Source organism: Hemiscyllium ocellatum, chromosome 7 (assembly GCF_020745735.1).
Source record: "Hemiscyllium ocellatum isolate sHemOce1 chromosome 7, sHemOce1.pat.X.cur, whole genome shotgun sequence".
In the NCBI taxonomy this organism is placed as follows: Eukaryota; Metazoa; Chordata; class Chondrichthyes; order Orectolobiformes; family Hemiscylliidae; genus Hemiscyllium; species Hemiscyllium ocellatum.
In genome coordinates this window covers 884,836-903,677 of record NC_083407.1, presented here as the reverse complement: position 1 = coordinate 903,677, position 18,842 = coordinate 884,836, and the positions used below count along the sequence as shown (strand labels likewise).

At 43.0% G+C, this 18,842-nt stretch overlaps 1 protein-coding gene across 2 annotated transcripts in view; it reads left to right on the top strand.

Moving 5' to 3' along the window:
- The window catches only part of retreg2 (reticulophagy regulator family member 2), an 81,522-nt gene extending 63,239 nt beyond the window's left edge, over positions 1–18,283 (top strand). Inside the window, exons 7-8 of one of the 2 annotated variants that reach the window (XM_060828178.1) lie at positions 10,743–10,878; positions 11,610–18,283. In XM_060828178.1, the coding sequence (XP_060684161.1) occupies positions 10,743–10,878; positions 11,610–12,217 (744 nt within the window). In that variant the 3' untranslated portion in view covers positions 12,218–18,283. The remainder of the gene's footprint in view (positions 1–10,742; positions 10,879–11,609) is intronic. The other variant, XM_060828177.1, reaches the window with a different exon arrangement.
- The last annotated feature ends 559 nt before the right edge of the window (positions 18,284–18,842 follow it).

The window sequence follows — 18,842 nt, the reverse complement described above, 5'->3', positions numbered from 1 at the left end:
ACCTGAAAGGGTTCAGAAAAGATTTACAAGAATGTTGCCAGGGTTGGAGGGTTTGAGCTACGGGGAGACGCTGAACAGACTGGGGCTGTTTTCCCTGAAGTGTCAAAGGCTGAGGGGTGACCTTTTGAGGTTTATAAAATCATGAGCATGGATAGGGTAAATAGACAAAGTCTTTTCCCTGGGGTGGGAAACTAGAGGGCATAGGTTTAGGGTGAGAGGGGAAATATATAAAAGAGATCTAAGGGGCAACGTTTTCACACAGAGGGTGGTACATGTGTGGAATAAGCCGCCAGAGGAACTAGTGGGGGCTGGTACAATTGCAACATTTAAAAGGCATTTGGATGGGGAAATGAATAGGATGGGCTTGGAGGGATATGGGCCGGGTGCTGGCAGGTGGGGCTAGATTGGGTTGGGATATCTGGTCAGACTGAAGGGTTAGTTTCCATGCTGTACTTCTTTATGACTCTATGGCTCTCCAGAGCATTCTTTGGGTCTCATGAGTTAATAGTCTCGCAATAATACCACTAGTCCGTTGCCAGCAGATTATTGTCAGTGGATTTGCTGTATTTTTGCTGTCAGGTCAGACATAGACTTCACTGCTTGGAAAAGCAAATAATAATCCCAAAGTCTCCTTCAAATTAAGGGAGACTACTGCCTCTTATTGGCTTAATTTATTAGACAGTATCTTACTGGCTTCGCTTTTTACAGCTTGTCATCATCTACCCCCAACTCATTGGTATCAATCACCATTTCATCCCGAGTGTGCAGGAATATTCAGTACTGGATAAGAAGGAAAAGGCCAAAAGACACATGCAGAACTAGGCTATTTGGCCCATCATATTTGCTCCATCATTCAATCATATCTAATACATTTCTTACATTTCTTACCCCTTTCTCTTAACTTCTCTCCATAACCTTTAATCCCCTTATAAATTAAGAATATATCCATCTCTGTCTTAAAAACACTCAATGACTTGGCCTCCGCAGCCTTCTGCAGCAATGTGTTCCACAGATTCACCACTCTCTGCATGAAGAAGCTCCTCCTCATCTCAGTTCTAAGGGGTTATCCCTTCAGCTGGGGCTGTGCCCTTGGCTGCTACGGAATACAGATCCCAGATGGGTTTTCCCAACTAGTATCTCCTACTAGTGGAAACATCTTCTCCAGGTCCACTCTATCCAGACCTCTTAGTATTCTGGAAGTTTCAACAGGATTCTCCCTCATCCGTCTAAAGTCAATCAAGTACAAATCTAGAGACCTCAACCGCTTCTCACATGATAAGATCTTCATTCCCAGCATCATTCTTGTCAACCTCCTCTGCACATCCTTTCTTAGGTATAGGCCCTGAAGTGTTCTCAATATTCTGAATGCAGCTTAAAAATGTGTTGCTGGAAAAGGGCTTTCCTGAAGAAGGGCTTATGCCCGAAACGTCGATTGCTCCTTTGATGCTGCCTGACCTGCTACGCTTTATCAGCAACACATTTTTAAGCTCTGATCTCCAGCCCTCACTTTCTTCTATATTCGGAATGCAGTCTGACCAGTCTCAGCGGTCCCTGCTTTTGTATTCTAGCCCTCTCGAAATGAATTTCCAAATTGTGTTTTCTTTTATTCATTCATGCCATGAAGGCATTGCTTTATTGGCCATCACTACTTGCCCAGAAGGCAGATTAAGTCAGTCATATAACTGTAGATCTGGTGTTACATTTGGTCAGACCAGGTGAGGATGGCACTTTCCTTCCCTAAAGGGCATTAGTGAAGCAGTGGGTTTTTTCCAACATTCAATAATGGATTCATCTTCATTAGATTTAAATATAACACTTTTTTCATTGATTTCAAATTCCTCCATTTGTTGAGGCAGGATTTGAACCCAGATCCCTAGAGTATTACCTGGGTCTCTGGGTTAATAATCTAGCGATAATACCATTAGGCCATTGCCTCCTCCACATTTCCCTTCCTACTGTGTTAATTTTAGGACTCTGAACTAGGACTCCCAACTCTTTCTGTGCTTCACATTTCCAAACCCTTTCCCTATTTAGAAAATAGTCTCTACCTCTGTTCTTCCAACCAAAGTGCATCATCTCACACTTGCCCACATTATATTCAATCTGCCACTACTTTGCCCACTCACCCAGCCTGTCCAAGTTCTCCTGCAGCCTCCCTGCTTCCTCAACACTACCTGTCCCTTCACCTATCGGTGTGACATCTGCAAATTTAGCAACAATGCCCTCAGTTCTTTTGTTCTGATTGTTAATGTATAATGTGAATAGTTGTGGTCCCAACACTGTCCCCTGCGGAACTCCAGTTCTGTCATCTTCCACCATGAAGACTGATGCAAAGTATCTAGTCAGTTCCTCCGTCATTCCTTTGTTCCCAATTACTACTTCTCCGGCCTTGGAACCACAAGAGAAGTAAAATATACAACTCTTTATCCCCACTCTCTGCCCTGTGCCAGTCATCCAATCTCTAGCCATGCCAGTAACTTGCCCCTAATACAATAGGCTCTAATTTAGCAGCCTCACGTGTGGCACTTTGTCAAAGTCTATTCGGAAATTCAAATAGACCATGTCCACTGGGTTTCCATTGTATAACTTGCCCATTACCACCTCAAAGAATTTCACATTTGTCAGGCATGACCTCCCCTTGATGAAGCTGTGCTGACTCTGCCCTACTTCATCATGTTAAAGATCACACAACACCAGGTTATAGTCCAACAGGTTTAATTGGAAGCACACTAGCTTTCAGAGTAACGCTGCTTCACCAGGTGATAGTGGAGGGCTCGATCGTAACACAGAATTTATAGCAAAAATTAATTTGTGTGATTTTTAACTTTGTACACCCCAGCCCAACACTGGCATCTGCAAATCATGACTACTTTATCATGCACCTCAAGGACTTCGCAGTCTCATCCTTGTTAATGGACTCTCGAATTTTACCAATGACTGACATCAGGCTAACCATCCTACAGTTTTCTTATCTCCTCCCTTCCTCACTTCTTAAATAGGAGGGTAACAGTAGCCATTTTCCAGTCCTCTGTGATTCTCCCTGACTCCAGTGATTCTTGAAAGATCACTATGCCTCTTAAAATCTCCAACTATCTCCTTCAGAACACTGGGTATATTCCATCTGATCCGGGTAATTTATTTACCTTCAGATCTTTCAGTTTCCCTAGCACCTTCTCCTTAGTGATAGACATTACACTTCTGTATTCCCCCTGACTCTCTTGAAGTTCTGTCATCTTCCACCATGAAGACTGATGCAAAGTATATAGTTAGTTCCTCTGTCATTCCTTTATTCCCAATTACTACTTCTCTGGTCTAATTTTCAAATGGTCCACTGTCCACTCTTGTCTCTATAAATCTAAAGAAATTTTGCAATCTTCTTTTCCATTACTAGGTATAGAGAAGCTTTTAACAGGCAGAAAGGGAGCAAATCAATGGAACCACAAGAGGAGTAGAATATAGACCATTACATAGCAGTACAGGCCCTTTTGCCCTGGATGTTGCGTCGACCTGTGGAACCAATCTGAAGCCCATTTAACTTACACTATTCCATTTTCATCCATATGTTTATCCAATGACCATTTAAATGCCTTTAAAGTTGGCGAGTCTACTACTGTTGCACATTCCATGACCCTATTGCTCTCTGAGTAAAGAAACTACTCTGACATCTGTCCTATATCTATCACCCTTCAATTTAAAGCTATGTCCCTTCATGCTCGCCATCATTATCTGAGGGAAAAGGCTCTCACTGTCCAACCTACCTAACCCTCTGACTATCTTGGATGTGTCTCAAGTAAGTCACCTTTCAACCTTCGAACATAGAAAAGTACAGCACAGAACAGGCTCTTTGGAGCACAATGTTGTGCCAAGATTTAATCCTAATGTAAAATATAGTAACAACCTACACACCCCTCAACTCGCTGCTATCCATGTGCATGACCAGCAGTCACTTAAATGTCCCCAATGACTCTGCTTCCACCACCACCGCTGGTAACGCATTCCATGCATCCACAACTCTCTGCGTAAAAAAAACTACCTCTGATGTCTCCTTTATACCTTCCTCCTAATTTCTTCAAACTATGACTTCTCGTACCAGTCAATCCTGCCTTGGGGAAAAATCTCTGGCTATTGACTGATCTATTCCACTCATTATTTTGTACACCTCTATCAGGTCTCCTCTCTTCCTCCTCCTCTCCAGAGAGAAAAGTCCGAGCTTATTCAACCTTTCTTCATAAAGCAAGCCCTCCAGTCCAAGCAGCATCCTCTCCAAAGTCTCTGTATCTTTCCTATGGTAGGGCGGCCAGAACTGGACACAATATTCCAACAGTGGCCTACCCAATGTTCTGTACAGCTGCAACATGACCTCCCAACTCCTGTACTCAATACTCTGACCAATAAAGGAAAGCATACCAAACGCCGCCTTCACTATCCAATCTACCTGTGACTCCACTTTCAGGGAGCTATGAACCTGCACTCCAGGGTCTCTTTGTTCAGCAACACGCCCTAGGACCTTATAAGTCGTGCTAAGATTTGCTTTCCCAAAATATAGCACCTCTCACTTATCTGAATTAAACACCATCTGCCACTTCTCAGCCCATTGACCCATCTGGTCCAGATCCTGTTGTAATCTGAGGTAACCCTCTTCATGTCCACTACACTTTTGGTGTCATCTGCCACTCTGCGTTTAGACATAAGTCAGGAAGCATGGACTGGGAGCAATTGTTCCATGGTAAAGGCACTATAGACATGTGGAGACTGTTTAAGGAACAGTTGTTGCAAGTGATGAATAAATATGTCCCTCTGAGACAGGCAAGAAGGGGTAAGATAAAGGAATCTTGGATGACGAGAATGGTGGAGCTTCTCGTCAAAAGGAAGAAGGTAGCTTACATAAGGTGGAGGAAGCTAGGGTCAAGCTCAGCTCTAGAGGATTACAGGCAGGCGAGGAAGGAGCTCAAAAATGGTCTGAGGAGAGCCAGGAGGGAGCACAAGAAAGGCTTGGCAGAACGGATTAGGGAGAACACAAAGGCATTTTACACTTATGTGAGGAATAAGAAAATGATCAAAGAAAGAGTAGGGCCGATCAGGGATAGCATAGGGAATTTGTGTGTGGAGTCTGAGGTGGTAGGGGAAGCCCTAAATGAGTTTTTTGTTTCTGTCTTTACGAAAGAAACAAACTTTGTAGTGAATGAAACCTTTGAAGAGCAGGTGTGCATGCTGGAATGGATAGAGATAGAGGAAGCTGATGTGCTGAAAATTTTGTCAAACATTAAGATTGACAAGTCGCCAGGCCCGGACCAGATTTGTCCTCAGCTGCTTTGGGAAACGAGAAATGTAATTGCTTCGCCACTTGCGAAGATCTTTGCATCCTCGCTCTCCACTGGAGTCGTACCTGAGGACTGGAGAGAGGCAAATGTAATTCCTCTCTTCAAGAAAGGAAATAGAGAAATCCCCGGCAATTACAGACCAGTAAGCCTCACGTCTGTCGTTTGCAAGGTGTTAGAAAGAATTCTGAGGGATAGGATTTATGACCATCTGGAAGAGCATGGCTTGATTAAATGTAGTCAACATGACCTTGTGAGGGGCAGGTCGTGCCTCACAAAACTTATCGAGTTCTTTGAGGATGTGACTAGAAAAGTTGATGAGGGTCGAGCTGTGAATATGGTGGACTTTAGCAAGGCATTTGATAAGATTCCCCATGGTAGGCTCATTCAGAAGGTCAGGAGGAATGGGATACAGGGGAACTTAGCTGTCTGGATACAGAATTGGCTGGCCAACAGAAGACAGCGAGTGGTAGTAGAAGGAAAATATTCTGCCTGGAGGTCAGTGGTGAGTGGTGTTCCACAGGGCATGATATTCAAGAATATGAGCCTAGTGCTGGAAAGTGGGATTAGGGTTGCTTTAGGATAACATTGTCAGTGCAGACTTGAAGGGCTGAAGGGAACTTTCTGTACTTTTCTTGTTTTATAAGACTCGAGCATCTTCAGCTGCTTTATCAATAACATTCCATCCATCATAAGATCAGGACAAGGAATGTTTGCTGAGAATTTCATAATGTTTGGCACCATTCACACCTAATCGGATGCTGAAGTAGATTGTGACTAAATTCAACATGACCTGGATAATACCTAGGTTAGGGTTGACAAGTAACTTTCACACAACACAAAAGTGCCAAGATTTGACCATCTCCAATGAAAGAAAATCTGATCTAAAATCAAACCCTTGAAATTTAATGGCACTAACATCACTGAATCTGCCATTAACTACATCCTGGGCGTTACTGAATAATCAAGGTGGTACAGTAGCTCAGTGGTTATCACTTCTGCCTCCCAGCACCTGGTACCCGGATTCAGTTACACCCTTGGTAACTGTTTGTGTTGAATTTGCACGTTCTCTCCTTGTATGCGTGGGTTTTCTCCTACAGTCCAAAGGTTGCAGGTTAGATGGATTAGCAATGGGAATGCAGGGATAAGGTAGGGGGCAGGTCTGGGTGGGCTACTTTTTGGAGGGTTGGTGTGGACTCGATGGACTGAATGCCTGTTTCCACACTGTAGCGATTCTATAAAACCACTTCCTATAAATTCACTCTTTGGAAGGAAATCTGCAGAGCTAACCTGGTTTGGCTTACATGTGACTCTGACTCACAGTAAAATAGTTTCCTCTTTTTTTGTGCAGTTGTGATGGGCAATAAATGCTGGCCTAGCCAGTAATGTCCTCATTCCATAGATGAATATAATATTAAAAGAAACTGAATTGGATTCACATATAAATAGTGACAGCAAAAGCAGGACAGAGGCCTGAAATCCTGCAGCAAGTAACTCACCCCCAGACTCCTTAAACCCTGTCCACCATCTACAAGGCACATTCAGGAATGTGATGGGATACTCCCCACTTACATGGATGGGTGCAGCTCCAACAACACTCAAGAAGCTTGACACCATCCAAGGCAAAGCAGCTTGCTGGATTAGCAGCACATCTACAAACACCCACTCTCTCTGTCACTGATGTGGAGGTGCTGATGTTCAACTGGGTTGGACTAAGTCAGGAGTCACCCAACACCAGGTTCAAGTGCAACAGGTTTATTTGACATCACAAGGTTTCTGAGTGCTGCTCCTTCGACCTGACAAAGGAGCAGCACTCCAAAAGCTTGTGATTTCAAATAAACCTGTTGCACTATAACCTGGTGTTGGGTGATTTCTGATACCCTCTACCACTAATGCTTGGTAGCAGCAATGTGTACTATCTCCAAGATGAACTGTGGAAATTCATCAAAGATCTGTGGACAGCATCTTTCAAACCCATGATCACTACGATCTAGAAGGCAAGGGCAGCAGAAACATGGGAACACTGACAAATGCAAGGTGCCCTCAAAGCCACTCCGCATCCAGACTTGCAAAGAAACCACCATTCCTTCTGTGTCACTGGGTCGGGATCCTGGAACTCCCTCCCGAAGAGCATTGTGGGTATCCTGATACTGTAAGGACAGCAGTGGTTCAAGAAGGCAGCTGACGAGCACCTTCTCACTGGCCATCACAGGGATGGACAATGCTGGCCCAGCTGGTGATGAGCATATGCTATGAGTGAATTTCAAACATTTGTTGGGCAATAAATGCTGGCCCAACTAGTGATGCCCACATCCCACAACTGAATAAAAAAAGGACAAATTCGTTTTCAAAGGCTCATCTTGTAAAGGTAGCTATTCTCATTTCCGCTGCAAATGTGTTGCTGGTCAAAGCACAGCAGGTTAGGCAGCATCTCAGGAATAGAGAATTCGACGTTTCGAGCATAAGCCCTTCATCAGGAATAAGAGAGAGAGAGCCAAGCAGGCTGAGATAAAAGGTAGGGAGGAGGGACTAGGGGGAGGGGCGATGGAGGTGGCATAGGTGGAAGGAGGTCAAGGTGAGGGTCACCATGGGATGTGGATGTGGCTGAATGGACCAGCATTTGTTACCCATTTCTAGTTTTCCTTGAGAAAGTGGGGGGTGAGCTACTTGTAGATAGACCCGCAATGCCATTAGGAACGGAATTCCAGGTTTTGACCCAGCGACACTGAAGGAACAGCAATATACAGAACAAGGGTCTAGATTAGACAGGTGCAGAAAAAGCACAGCAGGTCAGGTCTGCAGCCAAGGAGCAGGAAAATTAACATTTCAGGCAAAAGCCCTTGCAGAACAACCTCAGTTATCTGAACGTCAGTTATCCGAATGTCGGATTATCCGAAACCAGCTCCTGTAAAAACATTATCCAGTATCCGAACAGTCAGTTATCCGAACAAAAACTCCCTGCCCATCTCATTCGGATAATCAAGGTTGTTCTGTATTTCCAATTCAGGATGGTGAGTGGCTTTGAAGGAAACTTGCAAATGGTAGTGTTCCTCTGTATCTGCTGTCCTTGTCCTGCTGGAGGTGGCAGTGTTCTTGGGTTTAGAAGATGCTGCCTAATGTGTACTGATAAATTTTTGCAGTGCACCTTGTAGATAGTACAGACTGCTGCTACATGATGCCATGATGCCAATCAAGTGCGCTGCTTTGGCTAGGATGGTGTCAACCTTCTTGAGCGTTGTTGGGGCCGCACTCATCCTAACAAGTGAGGAGTATTCCATCGCGCTCTTGACATGTGTCTTGTAGATAGTGGAGAAGTCAGAATGTGAGTTACTTGCTGCAGGATTCCTAGCCTCTGATCTGCTGTTACAGCCACTGTATTTATATGACTGGTCTAATTTAGTTTCTGGTTATTGGTAACCCCCAGGATATGGATAATGGGTTTATTATGATGGTAATGCTGTTGAATGACATGGATTAGGTTGTCTCTTTGGTGATGGTGGTTGCCTGGCATTTGAGTTGCTTGAATATTACTTGCCACTTTTCAGCCTGAGCTTGAATATTGAACATTGTGTAGTCATCAGTGTATATCCCCACTTCTGACCTTATGATTGATGAAGGCCATTAACAAAGCAGCTGAAGATGGTTGGGCCTACGACACTATCCTGAGGAACTTCTACAGAGATAGCCTGGAGCTGAGATGACTGACCTCCAACAACCACAACCATCTTTCTATGGGCTGGGTATGATTCCAATCACTGGAGAGATTAAGCGCTGATAGTTTATTCTGCAGTTTTGCTGAGGCCCCTTGATGCCACACTTGGTTGAATGCAGCAATGAAAGGGCTATCATTCTTCCCTCCCCTCTGGAATTCAGCTCTTTTGTCCATGTTTGAACCAAGGCTAGAATGAGGTCAGGAGCTGAGTGCCCCTGGTGGAACCCAAACTGGGCATCAATGAGCAAGCTATTGCTGATTAGATGAGGCTTAATAGCGATGTTGATGACCCCTTTCATCACTTTACTGATGATCAAGAGCAGGCTGATGGGACGGTAATTGGTGGTTGGTTTTGATCTGTTTTTTGTGTACAAGACATACCTGGACAATTTTCGACATGTCAGGTAGATGCCACTGTTGTACCTGTACTTGAGCAGCTTGGCTAGGGGAGCATCAAGTTCTTGGGCACAAGTCTTCAGTACGTGATGAAGCTGATCTTTTAACAAGGTTATGGTGTCCTTGGCTCTTATTTTCAGAGAGGTTGTACATGACACAGACTGGGAAAGTCTGGAGGTGAAGGGTTTTAGGGCCAATTTGATAATAGCTAACAGAGGCTGCCTCACACAGAAGGCTGTCAACTTTTAAAAAAAGCTCTTGGATGAGAAAGGTGAGTGGCCAATTCTCCATACTCAGCTTTGATCTGGTTTGATTTGGTTTTTAGCAGAAGTGTGGAAAAAAGCTGACGGACCTAAAGAAGCAGGTTCAGGCTGGTACTCTCTCTCTCTGACCTCAATCCTGTAAGAAGCTGTGTTTGATTTTACCTTTTGTGCCAAAGGGTGTTTATGGGGATTGTTGCAAGTATTTAGAACAGCGTCATTTTAGGTTGGGATGATCTGTTGGTTTTTTGAATAGGTTAAGATATTCAATACTCTGTTTTCTGGTGTTTGTGTTTCATTCAGTAATATTGTCAGTAAGTTCTGTTTTGTTTAAAATGAAGTGGTTTGACCAGCTAATTCTCTCATGGAATATACACTTTACACCTGCTTAAAACAATTAGAAAAGTTAGGATCTGGGCTACTTTCTTGAAACATTTTGAGGGGTCTGGCCTGGTCCATAACAAGTACCATCGCTGGAATGTTTTCAGGGTCGGTGGCCTTTGTAGTATCTGATGTCTTCAGCTGATGGAGTGAATCAATTTGGATAAAGACTGGTATCTGTAATGCTGGGGACAACTGGAGGAGGCCGAGATGAATCCTCCAATCAGCACTTTTAGCTGAAGATTGCTGTGAATGCAATTTTTTTTTTGCCCTGATGTGTAAGGCTCTTCCGTCATTGTGAATGGGGATATTTGTAGAGCTTCCTCCTCCAAAGAGTTGTTTAATCAATCACCACAATTGGACTGCAGAGCTTAGATCTGATCTGTTAGTTGTGATCGCTTAACTCTGTTTAGGGAAGGAGTTTGGTGTGGTGAGGTCAGGAAAGGGTTGAAGTTCATGTTTTGGGGGATTAGGTTAGGGATTTTAGTGAAGTGAAGTCGGGGTGACATTTTCAGGAGTGAGGTGCGAACGAAATTGGGAAAAGGGGTTTGAAGTCATGAAGGAGAAGTGTAGACAAAGGTCAGGGAGAAAACATAGAAACTAGCAAAAGAGAGACTCATTCTGCTGCTTCTGTGTTTTTGATTGAAGCACTGAGTATGAGAATTTCTGTCATAGGTCGATGTCAGGACAACCGCTCTGGCTTTGGCAATCACCGACTCTGAGTTGTCAGATGAAGAGGCTTCCATTCTGGAAAGTGGAGGATTCTCAATGTCCCGGGGAGCAACACCACAACTAACAGATGTATCAGAAGGTAATTCAAGCTTCTGCAATGTGTTTGTATTTTCACAGAATCCCTTACTACAGAAAGAGGCTGTTCAGCCCCTTGTGCCTCTGCTGTGAAAAATTAGTCTCGGTCATCATATTCTCTTGTTCCTTCCCATTGGTGATGTAAAAGTCCTCCCTTTCATATCCATCCTGTCACTACAAAGAGTTACCGTTTCACATCTTTCAAAACATTTCTCATTTCACCCCACATTCTTGGGAGGGAAATGTTCTTCAGGCTATTGTGAAGAGCAAGGGGTAAGGGTCTTTATTTTTTAATTCATTCACGGGATGAGAGCATAGCTGGCTACTCAGCATTTATTGCCCATACCTAATTGCCCAGAGGGCAGTCAAGAGTAAACCCCATTGCTGAGAGTCTGGAGTCACATAGAGACTGTACCAGGTAAGGATGGCAGTTTCCTTCCCTAAAGGGCATCAGTGACCCAGATGGGTTTTTCCAACAATTGACAATGGATTCATGGTCACCATTAGACTCTGAATTCCAGATATTTTATTAAATTCAAATTCCACCACCTGCCATGGCAGGATTCAAACCCAGATTGCCATAACGGTTTCTGGGTCTCTGGATTAGCAGTCCAGCAATAATACCACTCGGCCATTGCCTCTCCTAACTATTGGATGGCTCCTTCAGAAAGCCAGCACACAGATGAATGACCTTGTGTGCAGTAAGATTCTGTCATTACCCTCCTTTGATTTCAGATCTGGACCAGCAGAGCCTGCATAGTGAGCCAGAAGAAGCTTTTGTGAAAGACCTGCCGGAGTTTCCCTCGGTGGAGGACTTATCTGGTGATGGAACTCCCTCTCAGATCTCGACAGGGTTATCACCAGAGACCTGTAGTACTCAGGACTCTCAATTCTTCGTTCAGACACTGAGCTCCCCTCTGCACTTTGTAAATACACATTTCAATGGGAACGGGGCAACAATGAACATGCCAAAGACTGGCCAAGCCTCTGCTCTAAGCTTGACTCTAGAGGCCTTCAGTGAGGAGATTGTAACCTCAGCGATTACCACAGTGGTTCAGAATACACTGAGCGCCCTGCTTTCTAACCCGCTGACAGGAGACCAGTCTGAGAGCTCAGAATTTCTTTCTACTGAATCACAGCAGGACCTCTCCCAGGCAGGATTGATGGAATTGAACCTGACAGAGGTAGAATCTCATGACGAAGTGGATGATTTTGAGGTGCTGGACCAGGGGGAGTTGGATCAGCTGGACACGGAGCTTGGGCTAAATGAGCAGCTCCAGCAGGTGCAAAAAGGACAGAGTGTGTCACAAGTTACAGAAGCTGAGCTACTAAGGCAGAGTTAGTGGCAGCAGCTAGCCTGTAGATTACTGGGTTAGTTAGAAAGGCCTCATATGTCCCTCATTGTGTGGCATTGCACTTCCCCTGAATTCATACCTAGACCCTCAATGTGTGTGGTACTGCCATCTACCGAGCCCTTTTCCTTAGTGCACAGTGCTATTGCATCTCAGTCCCTCGTCCAAAGAGCCTGTTCAATGGGTATGCAATCTCACAGAAGCCCGTCTTCATTACATGAACAACAATGTTAACATAGTACTAAGCACATTAAAATTATTCACTAGGCTTTCTTCACTTGATTATTGCTTTGTCGGATGTGGTACCTAACACCACACAATCTGAAAGACCCAGAATGCATCTCCTGCCTGTGCTGAATGAACCGATCTGACTCAATGTGGTGCTAATCCATATGCACACATATTTGCTGATCCCACCTTGTGTGGCAGTGAGAGATCTAACTGATCTCAACTGCCCTGGTTAAGAAGGTGATGATACCTGTGCGATGTTCAAAGAGTGCAAAAGAATGACTTGCATCCTTATACTCCTGTTTTGGTCTCAAGATGTCGGGCAAAGAATATTTACAGGCAATGAAGCACTTCTGAAAGGTAGTCATTATTGTAATATAGGAAATATGGGAACCAATTCGGAAAGAAGATCCTACAGCAGGAATATGCTAATGCCCACTATTGTGTTTTCGTGAAGTTGGTCAAGGGTTGAGTATTGGAAGACCTTGTCTATTTAAAGAAGATCTTCCACATCTAGTTGTGAGAGCAGGTCTAAAAGACAGCACCTCTAACAATGCAGCTCTTCCATTGTAGATGCTAAGGTGCAACTGCTTGCAGGTGTTTTCAAGATTAAAAAATGAGGTCTGCAGATGCTGGAGAATCTCAGGAATATTCCTGATGAAGGGCTTATGCTCGAAACGTCGAATTCTCTATTCCTGAGATGCTGCCTGGCCTGCTGTGCTTTGACCAGCAACACATTTGCAGCGGTGTTTTCAAGATGTTGAGAAATCGGAGATTTCATGACCAAAATTATGCTGAAAGTACTTCACCAATGATCTGTAAAGGTGTATCATGACTTTCTTATTCATTTATTCAGCACTTGTGCTTACAAAGCTGCATCTCCAATACACTTACTTCAACATCCTTATTAACTTATCCTATCACTTTGAAAGATTTGCGAGTATTTTTCCCAGGTCTCTTTTGGCTTATCAAAATGGGGCCATTTAGACTTGACTACATTTCCAAGTTTCCAAACTTCACACTCATTGTATTAAACTGTGTATGCCATGTGTCAGCCCATTTCACCATTCCCTACGTCCTTCTGAAACCTCTTGTCCCACTCACTATTTACTACATTGCAAACTTTTATACCATCTGTAAACTAAAACTGCACATCCTACATGCAAATCCAGACCATTTTCATATCAATTATGAAAAGTAATGTAAGTCCAATTCTCATTCTTAAACTCCCCTAGATCAGCGACCAATGATTCACATTCTCTGGAGTAGCAGGTAAGGGATGCTGTAACTGGAACAAAGAAATGGGGGACATGCAGATAGAGCCTCTTTGTTCAAATGGGGAGAGGAATGAACAGAATTTACAGTTTAGGTAGTTTAGTGCCAGTGGCAAAGCAGTTAAAGAAAATAATCTGGAAAAATATTGGTTAGTAAATAAGATGTTCCTAATATTGTTGAAGATGGTGTTGATTGAGCTTTTAACAGAAGTAGCAGAGTGGTTGATGATTAGTAGAGAAGTTGAGATTTAAATATATGGATTTAAAAATGCAAAGAGACTGATCCCAGGAAGCAGTTTTGGAGGAGGGTTTGAGTGGGTTGTATCTGCAAAACAGGCTCAAGACGAATTGATAGAGGCTGTTTTTCAGGTAGGGACTCCACCAGAAAAATTCATGGCTGACTTACAGTTTAGCACATGTTCTACCTCACCTGCCTCTGTTAAAGCCTATGTTTTTCACCAAATGTTTGGTCATGGGAACTCATAGTTCCTTATGTGGCTCTGTCTTATTTTGTTTCATGATGCTACAGGAAACACCTTGGGACAGTTCATCAGTTAAAGGTGTTATGTAAATATAAGTTGTAGTTGTCAATTGTCAAGTTCACAGGAGTTTGCAAAAGATGGCTGTGTGATCAGTGTCAGTGATGGGGATCTGGGTCTTACAATTTCAAAGATGAGTTTTACAAGTGAACAATTAACTTCTTCTCCAGGTTGCAAAAGCACTTGAATGTGGAAAAGGCAACAGCTAAAACTAGGGCCTATATTTTTTTTAATCAACCTGTTCAGAGATTTTATTACATACCTCTGGAGCAGATGGGACTTGAACTCACAAGAAGGCCCCAGCTAAGACTGTCATATGCCCAGCTACTGATTAAAATAATAATCACAGTCCAATTGGAAGATTGGAGCCATTAATGTAATCAATGTTTAAGAGCAATAAAGACAAAAAACTGTGGATGCTGGAAAATTGAAACAAACACAGTGCTGGAGAAACTCACCAGGTCTGACAGCATCTGTGGAGAGAGAAACTGAGTTCACATTTCAAGTCCAGTATGACTTCTTCAAAATTGACACTTAACAGCCAATTAGTTACTGGCCTTCATCACACAAATAACTGGCTGTATTCAATCCCTGTTCCAGATTTTTAACCTTTGAACTTGTTCACTGCTCTAGGAAGAGTACAAAAGCCATGGAGGTGATACAGGACCTTTATATCCTGAGACTTGGTAGGTTCTAAGCTGGACAATCATGGTCAGTCCTAAATTCTGACCAGGAAGGAGGATGTTAGAGTCTTGAAGATGCTGCAGAGAATAATCAGAATGGAACCAGGGATGAACAACATCAAAGAATGTGGAGAGTCTGGCATTGTTTCCTTACAGCAGGAAAGATCAGAGGGGATGGGCTAATTGGGCTTAATAGCTTTCAGGTGTCCTGGTCTAGGGTAGTTAGAGTGCATTGTCCCCATTGAATACTGAGGAAATAAAATATGGGGAGTCAAGAAATGACAGAGGAGTGGCAGCAATGGTTTGCATCAGGTCTTCATAGTTGATGAGTAGGACTAATATTCCAAATTTACTAAATATTCAAGGGGTGAGAGGAGAGTAAATTAATACAATAATTATCACTAGAGAAAAAAGTCCTAGGGAAACTAAAGGGGTGAAGATTGTTAAGTCCCCTGGACTTGATAGGATGCAACTGAGGCTATTAAAGGAAGTAGCCTGGCTTGTCCTGAGCAAGGACCATTCACTGTGTCAGTTCAAAACTTGCTATTTGACAGAAGGGCTTGTCACAGAGGGCTTTTGATGACTTCCCATTGTTTCCCATTCTTTGATCCAAAAGATATCTGCTGGTAGATATTAAAATGTGAAAATGGTAGACAGAGTAATCAAGGGCAAGAGTCAAGTGGGCTACATACAAAGCAAAGTTAAAGTGATTAAAAGTAGCAAAAACGCAAGCCTCAACGTTCTAGACATTAGTGTATAAAGCATTCAGAACAATATAGACAAATTGATAACCCAAATTGACCTCTAATTCTAGATTGTCTCATAAGGAGAAATCAATCTCTTTATGGATACTTTCTCAATCCCTTTAGCATCTTAATTATCTCAATTAGATCACCTCTCATTCTTCTAGACACAGGGAATATTAGCTTGAGCTGCTCAATCTCTCTTCATAAGACAACCCCCCCACTTCCCAGTATCTGGAATCAGTGTAGTAAATCTCTGAACTACCTCCTGTGAAACTATATCCCTTGTCAAGTAAGGACACCTTACACAATACTCCAGGTATCCATGTAGATGTGCAGTTCTTTTTCAGCACTTTGACAGGATCTGGTTTCGGAGAGATTAAGTGTGATGCACTATGTCCAGCAGTAGTCTTTCAACTTTGTAAAACTTCTGTTGAGGATCTGAACTGGGTGGAGAAGGATGGAGCTTGGGTGACATAATAGCATAGATGAACTTGTGAGACATAACTGTTGGCAAGTCATTGGTGTATATATTAAACAGCCTTGCCTTACTAGGCTTGTGGTGCAACAGTAGCGCATCTATGTGTAGGGCAGAAGATTGTATCTTAAAGTGATGATACTCATGCTGATTTATTACATCTCAAGATCAGTGTAGTTTTGTGATGTGTAAGTCAGGAATGTGATGGAAAACTTTGGATGGGCTCCAACAACACTCAAGAAGCTTGACACTCTCCATTAGCATCACATCCACCACCTTCAGCATTCACTTCCTCCACCATTGATTCACAGTGGCAGTAATGTGTATCATTTACAAAATACAGTAGAGTAATTGATCAAGCTTCCTGTAATAGCACCTTCAAACTGTTGACCTTTATCATCGAGACAGACAGTGACAGCAGATTTGGTGGAACACCACATCACTTGTAAATCCCCTTCAAGTCATTCTTGATGCTGAATTGAAAATATACCACCATTCCTTCAGTGTCATTGGGCCAGAATCTTGGAACTCCCTCCCGAACAGCATTGAACCCTAAATGGTTCAAAAATGCATCCCTCCGCCAACTTTGCCAGGGCAATTAAGGATGGGCAAGAAGTACTGGCCAGGTCAGCAAAACTCGCACAAATCCCTTGAACAAATAATAAAAATACAGGTGCACAAATCACTCTGGCCTCATTTGAGAATGCGGTTAAAGTATATTGTATTTATTAATAGGGACATCAAAATATATTTTATGCTAGCGGTATTTCGAGGTAGGACAGATGAGTTAAGGGTATGAATTGACACATGGAAATGTGGAGTTATCATTACAGTGACATGGTTGAAAGAGGGAAGACTGGCAACTTAACATTCCGAGGTATAGGATTTTCAGGCAGGACAGGGAGATTGCAAAAGTGGAAGTGGTGTCGTATTATTAGAGTCATTTACCACAGGAAGGAGGGATGATATGTTGGAAGGGTCATTAAATGAGGCTTAGAACATAGAATAATACAGTGCAGAACAGGCCCTTTGGCCCTCAATTTTTTCGCCGACTTGTGAACTATTCTCAGCTCGTACACTATCCCAAAATCATCCGTGTGCTTATCTAAGGATTGTTTAAATCTCCCTAACATGGCTGAGTTGACTTCATTAGCAGGTAGTGCATTCCATGCCCTTACCATTCTCTGCATAAATAACCTGCCTCTGACATCTGTCTGCTTTGTGGGTAGAATTTAGGAATAGAAAGGGGCAGTCATACTGTTAGGCATGTATTATAGGCCCACAAAAAGTGGGCAGTGGAGGTGCCAGGGTGGACAAAGTCAGAAGTTGCACAACACCAGGTTATAGTCCAATGGATTTATTTGAAATCATAAGCTTTCAGAGCACTGCATCTTCGTCAAGTGAAGTGGAGGGAAACGCACAGGCACAGAATATAAGTTTTTGCGTATAAATTGATGTGTTGGATTTCATTAGGAGACGGATTGAATTTAAGAGCTGTGAGGTTATGCTGTAGCTCTTTAGAATCCTAGTTAGACTGCACTTGGAATATTGTGTTCAGTTCTGGTCGCCTCATTAAGCTTCAGAGAGAATGCAGAGGAGGTTTACCGGGATGCTGCCTGGACTGGAGGGCAAGTCTTATGAAGAAAAGTTGAGGAAGCTAGGGCTTTTCTTATTGGAGCGAAGCAGGGTGAAAGGTGACTTGATAGAATGGATAGCCAGATACATTTTTCCAGGGCGGAAATATCTATCACTAGGAGGCATAATTTTAAGGTGATTAGAGGAAAATATAGGGAGATGTCAGAGGTAAGTTCTTTGCACAGAGTGTGGTGGGTGTGTGGAATGCATTGCCAGTGGTGGTAGTAGAGGCAGATACATTAGGGACATTTAAGCGACTCTTGGATAGGCACATGGATGATCATAAAATGAAGGGTATGTAGGTTGGTTTTATCTTTTGAGTAGGATAAAAGGTCGGTACAACATCAAGGGTCAAAGGGCCTGTACTGTGCTGTGTTCTAAATTCTGTGCCTGTCTGCTTCCTACCACTTCACCTGACAAAGGTGCAGCACTCCAAAAGCCTGTGGTTTCAAATAAACTGTTAGACTATAACCTAGTGTTGTGTGACTTCAAATATGTGGAACTGCTGCAGCATTTCGAGAAGGCAGTCCATCACCACTTTCTCAAGAGTAAATAGGGATGGGCAATAAATGCTGACCCAGCAGCCATGACCCATGAGTGATTGAAAAAAAGTGTGCAGAAATAAAAGTACAGTGATTTAGAGATTTCAAATTCCCTATTATTAATGGGGGTAATCATGGTCAAGGGTTTAGGGAGGCAGTTTTCTTGAAATGTATTCAAGAAAAGATGCAGTGCTGGACCCAATTCTGGAGAACAAGACCAGTCAGGTGTTTGAGGTGACATTAGGTGAATATTTTAGTTAAAGTGGCCACAACATCAAATGTTTTAATTTTATTATGAAAAAGAAAAACAATGATCTGCAAAAAGGGGGTTTGGATTGACAGAAGACAGATTTTATTAAAATAAGGCAGATCTCGCTGAATTAGACTAGAAACAGCAGCATTAGGGTAAATCTTGTGCAGGATGGTTGGAAATGTGGAGACTTCAGGCCCAATATGTTCCATTCGGGGTGTAACAAGCCCAGAGAACCCTGCAG